The following is an 8,899-nucleotide window of genomic DNA, read 5'->3' on the forward strand; positions in this document are numbered from 1 at the left end:
TTCGAAATCAAACATTCTATGGACGGTTGTATGGAAAATGCGATCGATTATGTAATGTTAGTTAAGTTATTGTTTTCATGATTTATTTTCATATAGAATACCATAATCCATTCGGATAAGATACAACAGGGTGACGAAATTGGCAGTTAAAAGACTATCTGCTCAGACACCCTATATATACATATGTATATATCCATAGCACTCAAAGGGTTAATACTATAATCATTACAATTTTGTGAATCCATGTTTTCACGCGTTTTAAATAGTAACGATCGGATCAGTTTGTGAACGATGATTTATCATTATTTTAAACGTATAAGTGTTATTTTAAATTTAATTTTTCGAAACAAAAAGGTTAAAAGCGATGGATAGGAATATTATAAACATACACGCAGAACCACAGAAACTTAAATCCGCTTCTGCACACATGAATGAATAAAGTTTGTTTCTTTAAATAAAGTTTTTATTCTATTAATGGTTATGAAACAAGAAGCTACGAGAAATATGTATTTAAAAAAAAACATATTAAACAAAAAAAGTAAATTGTAACACTTCCAGTTCAATTATCTTAAAAATATTAATAATATAAGGTTATAAGTTTATGTATGGTAATTTATGCGAGCATATTTCTTATTAACTACCATCTTCTGCTACCCCTTCTATGAGAGTAATCAGATTGTTTTTCATTTGCTCGCTTCTCCTTCCATACGTCGTATCTATCAGCCATCTGATATAATTCCACAGGAACTTCCTTTAGAGAACGAAAATTTCACAGAATTGTGTAAAACAATTTGTTTTCCAATTACAATTATTTAACAACTTACTTGATTAGCTTCTTCTAAAAGACTAATTAATTCTCTCGCAAGAGTCCAATTTTTCCTCGTCATAAATGCTATGCTTTCCCCTGTGCGTCCAGCACGACCAGTACGACCAACTCGATGAACATACTCTTCTATGTCCCGTGGAAAATCATAATTTAGCACATGCCTAAGGAAGAATTTTATTTTAGTAACACTCGAAAAAATCGATGTTTGCATAAAAGATATTAGATAAGATTGAACGTACGTAACATCTTCGATGTCGATTCCACGACTGGCAACGTCCGTCGCAAGAAGTATTTGAACTTCTCCAGTTTTCAAATCTTCTAATGCCTGTTCTCTATCGGACTGTTCCCTTCCTCCGTGTATACTCTGACAATTCACGCCTTGCAAGGCTAATTCACTCGCTATATCATCGACTTTAGACTTTTTTCCAAAAAATACTATTACTTTATCTGTTGGGGTCATTTCACGAAAGAATTGATACATCTGTTAAAAAAAGAACATTTAATAATGTATCCTTTTTTTTTATATAATATCGTTAAAACTATTTTGTATAATATTAACCATATCTGTCTTTTCATCTTCGTCAATAAGGTAAATTTTTTGTGCTACTGTATGCACGGTAGCTAAATCAAGAGACCCAACAAATATTTGAATTGGGTTTTTCATGTACGATTGAGCAAGACGTCTAACGCCTTGAGGCCACGTAGCACTAAAATACAAACAAATAATATAATTTTTGCTTCAATATAAAGCATTATTTTAAATTTGTTTAAACCGCATATCTCATATACCTTGTCATAACCGTTTGTCTATCTGGCCTTACGTCTAACAAAGTTTTCCTAATTTGCGGTTCAAAACCCATATCGAGCATGCGATCAGCTTCGTCTAGCACAAGATATGTGACTGATGAAACATTTAAAATATTCGCCTCCACAAGATCGTTTAGTCTGCCCGGTGTCGCGATAACTATTTCTACTCCTTTCAGTACAATATTAACTTGTTCCTTACGGCTGCCACCTCCGTACACACATACTCTACAAAGGTATTTATTTTTTGTTAATATGTGTTGAATTGTAGTGTACATACGAAAACTATTAGGTTATAAACTAAACAAAATGTTACTACTCACGCTTTTATACCATGATAAGAATATTTATTCACTTCTTTTTCAATTTGTAATGCCAACTCTCTCGTTGGAGCCATAACGAGTACATTGGGTCCATTTCGTTCCGACCGCGGTGTTTCCTGACCCTCGATGTGAATCAAAGCAGGCAATAAGAAAGCCAAAGTCTTTCCTGAACGTATCATTAATGTAACAGAGCTTTTGCTTATTGTATTCAACGAAATTATAACAATATTAAACATCCAAATAACTTACCTGTGCCTGTTTGGGCAATTCCAATAAGATCTTTGCCACTGAGAAGAACAGGCCATGCTTGACACTGTATCGGACTGGGTTTAGTAAATCCTTGTTTTCTTATTTCTTCCAGTATATCAGGATAAGCCTAATTTGTTTTAATTGGAGCAATGTATTCTTCTTCGTTAAGTATTTATTTCTAGATATCTTTTATTTACCTCAAAAGCTTGTTCAAACGTTACAATAGGATTAGGTATATCAAACTCTTCTGAATGATTCTCCTGCTCATCGAACATATACCTAACTTCTACATTGTTATTTATCTTCCTAATATGAGCTGCTTCTTCTTTTGTCATATTAGTAACAGACGGATGTTCTTTATAAAAATTTTTGATAATTGGAGCCAATTTTGACCATTTCTGATTTCGATAATTATCCTAATAAATATATTCATGAGAAAATAATATTAAGAACTATGTTGAGTATAGTCATAACAAATTGATTTTGACAATCTATATAAACTTACACATTGTTTATTAGCTTCGGCCCAATTGAATGTGGAAAAATCGATTTCTGATTCATTCTCATTGTTTTTTTGCTCTTCTTCTGGCTTTGACGGTAAATACGAGGGATCTTGCAATAATTCTTCTATCAATTGTTTAGCTTGTTCCTGTGCTTCTTTAGAACCAACTATAGTTACAGCAGTAGTAGAATTTCCACTTGATCTATTAACCTGTGTCAAAACAACCTTCAGATAAATTTATTTATTTATTTATTAAGTTAAATTACATTATTTTATTCAATTATCTTGTATATGATTTTATATATATACATAAAAGTGAGCAAATTTAACAAAACATGATAAGTAAAAATTCATTTGGAACTTATTATTTTCAATTTTCAAGTAAGTGGACTTGTTCCACGTTTGCTTTAAGTTTTTTATATGCCGTCCATACCTTTAACAATCCATATACTTAATATAGAAATTGAGGTTCTTGTTTATATTACCTACCTATACTCTTTCCTTGTTTACACAAGACAAGCCAATATTGGCTACATCCATAATTAATATGTACCTTGATGGGGCATGGATGGCATATACAATTCCTAATATACAAGGTACAAAAACTTTAAAGAAAGCTGCATAATACAGTACACTGGAAATATTTAAATTTGCTACATACATAGTCAGATTAAATTATACACTTAAAATCTCAAATTGAGTAAGTAACATTTATTGAAAAGTATAAAATACTTTAGTTTTGTTTTAGTAATTTTTTAAGAATTTCAATATTTTTTGACATTGTTACCATATAATTTGTGTGGATATAAGTTTACAAAAATTAATACTCTTTTATATGTGCTTACATGAATTCTTGTGCTTGTTTTATCTTGAAGTTCTCTAATATTAGATCCACTTTTACCAATTAGTTTTCCTACTTTGTCGCTATCAATATTTATGATAAATTTCTCTGATTTATCGTCAAAGCTATCATGACCAGAGCCAAATGATTGATTTTGTCCTCTCCTAGAGTAAGTACTCCTTCGATATCCTCCTCTATCATTGGATCTTGAGCCTTGATTATAGTTTGCAGACGAATAAGACGAATTTCCATAACTTCGTTGATTATTGTCCATTCTATTATAAACAGATTTTTAATTGTCCATTATAAAGAGATCTTTGACGTATTTATTTTCGTGCGTTTCTATGTACATTTTAATATTTAACATTTTGCCGTGCCAAAAACAGTAATGATGAATTATATCTGTAAAAATATTCGTACGAAAAATATACGCGAGTAAACATCTTTAAATTAGCATTCATTAAACGAAATGTATCAATTACGATGAATAGGATAATATTATTATAAGAAAATAAATATTAACGTTAAATTGATCTACCTTTCAGAAACACGTGCACGCGTTGACATTGTAAAGCTCGGTAGAACACTCAGGAATATTTTGTAAACGATCTTCAAAATTTAAGTCATTGAATTTATGGAGACAAGTTCCAGGCTCACCGCTAGGGTAATAAGAACAACGAACAATTCTAGCAAATGTTTGAATAGGATCCAGTGTTACCAGACCGGGCACTAGGTGCATCGGGAACTCCCCATTCCATTTTCGTTCAAAGGGGGTAAGTATCAGTTTGCTTTTGTCGATTCTCCGAACTCTACGAGCTCGCGTATACGTGATCTGGCATAGTGTTCGAAAGTGGAAAGAGGAGTTTCATTCATTGTTTTTATAACCTATTCTAAAGTTTAAATAAAATTAGCCAGTATTTCAGCTACGTAATAAGAAAAAAATTGTATCTTAAAGGAATATAAGAAACAATAGAATGGGACTTTATGATTTCTCCTTTATTACGTTGCGTAACGACTGTACGTAAATTACTTTTCTGCCGACTGTAGAATTCATATGCTCTTCTAGCTGGTTCAAACTCGAAATTCTGTTCATTCTAGTTTAAAAACTAAATATTTTCATATAAGAATATAGGGTTCATTGATTATTGATAAACCTAAAGTCAAGTTATGCTATCGTCATCGTAAACACAATCGAAATGTTCTTACATAATGGAGGTTAACATTCAATTATCATGTACAAATCCTAATAAATACATGTAAGTTTTGTGCAACTTTTTGTTTATTAATGGATAACTATTGTTTTAAACGAAAAATTAAAGAAAAAAACTCACTGAAATCAATGGAAATTAGATTGTTCTTAATTTATTCGATATTTATTATTTTACAAACAGGAAGATAGAATTCCAAAATCCTGTTTTCATGTAAATAATATCACTAAAAACGAGGCAAGCGTAACATAGTGCCCCAAGTGTATTATATATTTCCTGGAAATATTCCATTTTCAATTTGGTCTTCCCACTTCTCTACCCAGTCAGAGGGACACATTGCGATGTAACATTTCTTGAAATACTGACAAGCTTCGTAATTTTCGCCGTGACGGCTCTTACAGCGATGAAAGTCCAGGAAGCTGGTATAACAGTACCTGTATTAGGAACACAAATAAATGTGATTTTACATTTAAAAAATATAATTTATCGTTATAGAATATAATACTAGTATATTTCTCTTTTTACCTTGTTTGGTTTTGATTTGGGAACCTTGGGTCATACGGTGCTGTGCATGGCTTGAGTTCTCCAGTATCAAGGTTTGGTAAATCAGTAGGAGTTCCAATATTCATGTATTTAACCATATTGTTGCTGCTTAACAAGTTACAAGTTACTTAATCTATTATATTTATTGAATGACCTACATATGTCACCCTCCCTTTCTCCCTAAAGGCAAACTCTCTATGCATGTCTCTCGCTCTAGTCCGTTTGTCTCTTGCATCACTTAACGCTATCACAAATAAGTTATTTCTCCACTACAATTATTTTCCATCCTCTGATTACTTAACAACATTCTTCAAGTTAAAGTAGTTAATAATCTGATACTATGCATCCATAATTTCTGATTAACACGTTTGTACATTCTATATTGTAATGGTAAAGGAAAAAGAATTCATTCTGTATATATTTTTTTTTCTTTTGGATAGCATGTTTGTCCAAATAACAAAACACGTTACTCCGAAGCTCGTTAAAATTCAGAATAATTTAAGTATGAACAAAATTCTTTAAACTTGATTGACAGCTGTTCTGTTTTTGCTTAAGTGTAATTCTGAATTCATTATAAAGAGTAGTATTTTAAAAAAAATACGATCATTGTAGTTGAAATGAAATAACAAAGTGAGAAACAAAAACTGAAATCAGTTATTTGACCAGTGGTCTAGTGTTGTCTTCTTCTTGGCAACAAACTTCTCTATATTTTTTTACTTCGGCCATGTAAAGCGACCAAGCATCCTTGGGCTGTTCAACGGTTTGTTCAGTCTTTGGCTTAGCAACCATTCCAGTTTTTAAAATCCTCCCTCCTCGCCTTTTCCCCACCATCAATGGTGGGGGAGCTACGCTTTTCTCTTCCAAAACAGAAGTCGTCGGTTTTTGCGCGGGTTGCATTTGTTCTTGCATCTTTTTAAACATTTCCATAAAACTACCATCATTCTTAAAAGCATTAGATTGCGGAGGAACGACCGGTTGTGGTAATGTTGCTTCTATATTATCTTCCGCGTTATCGGATTCGTACGATGGCGCTCTATGGTACCTACGGCTTTCTCTGCCTCTATGCCTGTCTCTACTCCTATTGCGGCTACGGCTACGCCTTCGGTCTCTGGAACGTGATCTTCCTCTTGATCTGGATCTTGATCTATCCCTTCTAGAATATTTTCGCGATCTATCTCTATCCCTATCTCTATCTCGATCCTTGTCTCTGTCAGGCGACCGAGATCGTTTGTGCGATCGACTCGGGGGCGATTTTGATCCACTGCGTCTTCTTCTACGTCTTTCCTGTGGCGAATCGTTTCGAGAAGTTCTACTGCTTCTATAGTCCGATGGCGAGGATGAACGACGCGACGACATTCTGTTTTTGTACCCATCGTACGTCGTATAAGATGCACTATACATAGGAGGCGAAGGCGGAGCAGGCGGTGAGTCTGTATTGGACTTGGAGCCACGTTCGTGCCGTTTTGAATCCATTGTTGCGCTTGAGTGCCTCTCTCGTCAGGCTGAATGGACAGATGGACACCTATAAGGATAGAAACTGCCTTCTATAAGTACACCGCCCATTTTTTCTTACCACGCCTTTATCTGATTGGTTTTAAATGTACGCGTATGCAAGAGACAAGCGGATATAGCGAGAGACCAAAATATATATATAGATATATATAGATATATATAGATATATATATATATTGACTGACATTGAAACAGAAAAGAGAGTTCAATCAAAGCTAAGATTTATTAATTTCAATACCATTGGACATTTAGCTTTGACTGTATGCCTCATCTATAAATATGGTTTCATATGCATAATTGTCTACAAATATTTTAGTAACTACCACTAGTACTAATTCATAATTATACTTCAATAAATTATCTTTTCGTAAAAAAGTAGTTGTACATTGTTATATAATTCCATTGTGTTTCTCTTCCAGTATTTTATATTAAGAGAATGTATATGTTGTCAATGATATTTCAAATTACATCGTTCATAATAATTGATTCAAATTAACTGATAACGGTACGATAATTGAAAACTTAACTCTTACATATATTTTTGGGAAAGTATTTAGAACACGTTTGGTGTGTCGAAGATATCGATAATTAGAAATGCATTTGCATAAATAACAAGATTTTGAAGGCATAATTACATTAAAGCGTAACATATTTGATCCATAAACTGTATAAATTTCAACGTAATACTGTACAAAAGGTAGCCGTTGACGGAATAGAAAACAGTTCAGCCCTTCTTGAATAATAATCTCATCTTTTGTATATTATAAATCTTTAATAATTATTTATCACAAACGTAGTTTGATTTACATCGGAATAGATAATATAGAAAAATGACAAAAGGAAGAGAGATAGATAAAATATGAAAATTGATAGAAAAGCCTTATCCAAAATCAAGTACGACTTTCGGATTAGAATCTGAATTAGTTCCCATAAAAGTATAGATAAAACCATATTGGTATATATGGGATTTTCTCGAATAATTCGTCAACTATATTAGTCACCAAAATATTCTACAATTAGGTTACATGAAATATTTTTATATAAAATACCTTAATCAGCCGTGCGATTGAAAACAAAATGGCCACTACGCAAACTGCGCCAGACTGTTACGTCATACATTTACGTCTAAGACAGAGTCAAATATGATTCTGGAAGGGTACATCGCAAACGTAAAACATACAGTAAACCTTATCCGATAGAGTTCGCTCGAATCTAACGCAACTAGTGTTTTTTTTAGATGTACCCGTCACACTTACCACTGAACCCCCTTTTTATACTTTTCAACTATTTCCTACTAGACCAGAAGTATCCGATGTTATAAAGGTGATTCATTTAAAAATTAGTTGATGAACCATGGATCAAAATGATTCTTGCTTCTCTAGGAGAAAGTCACTAGGTTCTACATCAACTAAAATCTTGGCTCGTTTAAGTAGGCGTTTTGATTGGTGCTAAACTGGTGACTTTCTTCTGGAGGAGCAAGAATCATTTTGCCCCATAGTATTCTCAAGAGGTTTTTGACTCAACGGAAGTAATTAATATTTATTAGGAAAACTTTATTGTGCGTGAACATAAAATATAAGGGGTTTAATTTTGAATTTATATTTAAGGATAACAAACTATTTAGATAGTTATCAAGTTTGATTAGTTTATTCATTTTTTTAACGATATTTTTACGTTTCCTTAAAGCAATGGTTCTCAGTGTCGTTAACCATTTCAAAGTAAATAATCTTTATATCTAATAACTAGATAAATTTGTTATCTCATATTATTTCTAATTTTCTTTTATTATGTAACAGCATTTTGTTTTATTATCAGTCATGATCAAACAAATGGAATCCAATTTCGGAAATGGACTGAAACTTAAATGAGGTTGGGAATATTTACTCTGGATTGTATAATTTTCCATCATTTATGTTTATAAATGTTCTTAAATATTTTAAAATAACGTTTCGCACAGGAGTTTTGTGCAAAAATATCATCGATATAGAAAAATAAATAAAAAATCTGCAGAAATATTAGAAAATCGCGTGAACTAAGAACCGGATCTGAAAAACAACGAAACGCAAACGTATCCTATGAAGGTGGCGCTGT

General features: G+C 32.5%; 2 protein-coding genes across 6 annotated transcripts; both read right to left on the reverse strand.

Annotated features, from left to right (window-relative positions):
- Window positions 1-458: 458 nt before the first annotated feature.
- LOC143341729 (putative ATP-dependent RNA helicase DDX43) lies at window positions 459-4,728 on the reverse strand. 2 transcript variants are annotated; one of them, XM_076764872.1, is made up of 12 exons: window positions 4,084-4,728; window positions 3,896-3,947; window positions 3,550-3,820; window positions 2,708-2,914; window positions 2,400-2,618; window positions 2,203-2,329; window positions 1,954-2,119; window positions 1,616-1,858; window positions 1,386-1,533; window positions 1,066-1,307; window positions 825-987; window positions 459-751 (listed from the first exon to the last, which is right to left on the reverse strand). In XM_076764872.1, exons 2-12 carry the CDS (start codon window positions 3,910-3,912, stop codon window positions 638-640), a joined length of 1,917 nt encoding a protein of 638 aa, XP_076620987.1. In that variant the 5' UTR covers window positions 3,913-3,947; window positions 4,084-4,728; the 3' UTR covers window positions 459-637. The 2 variants fall into 2 exon arrangements, with proteins under 2 accessions (XP_076620987.1, XP_076620986.1); XM_076764871.1 differs by lacking the exon at window positions 3,896-3,947.
- A 153-nt stretch (window positions 4,729-4,881) lies between these two features.
- LOC143341731 (uncharacterized) lies at window positions 4,882-7,973 on the reverse strand. Of its 4 annotated transcripts, none has more exons than XM_076764874.1 (3): window positions 7,858-7,973; window positions 5,279-5,401; window positions 4,882-5,187 (listed from the first exon to the last, which is right to left on the reverse strand). In XM_076764874.1, exons 2-3 carry the CDS (start codon window positions 5,392-5,394, stop codon window positions 5,019-5,021), a joined length of 285 nt encoding a protein of 94 aa, XP_076620989.1. In that variant the 5' UTR covers window positions 5,395-5,401; window positions 7,858-7,973; the 3' UTR covers window positions 4,882-5,018. The 4 variants fall into 4 exon arrangements, with proteins under 4 accessions (XP_076620989.1, XP_076620992.1, XP_076620990.1 ...); XM_076764877.1 differs by having other exon boundaries at window positions 5,279-5,404; window positions 7,858-7,962; XM_076764875.1 differs by lacking the exon at window positions 7,858-7,973 and having other exon boundaries at window positions 5,279-5,927.
- Window positions 7,974-8,899: the final 926 nt, after the last annotated feature.

Source organism: Colletes latitarsis, chromosome 5 (assembly GCF_051014445.1).
Source record: "Colletes latitarsis isolate SP2378_abdomen chromosome 5, iyColLati1, whole genome shotgun sequence".
Classification (NCBI taxonomy): Eukaryota; Metazoa; Arthropoda; class Insecta; order Hymenoptera; family Colletidae; genus Colletes; species Colletes latitarsis.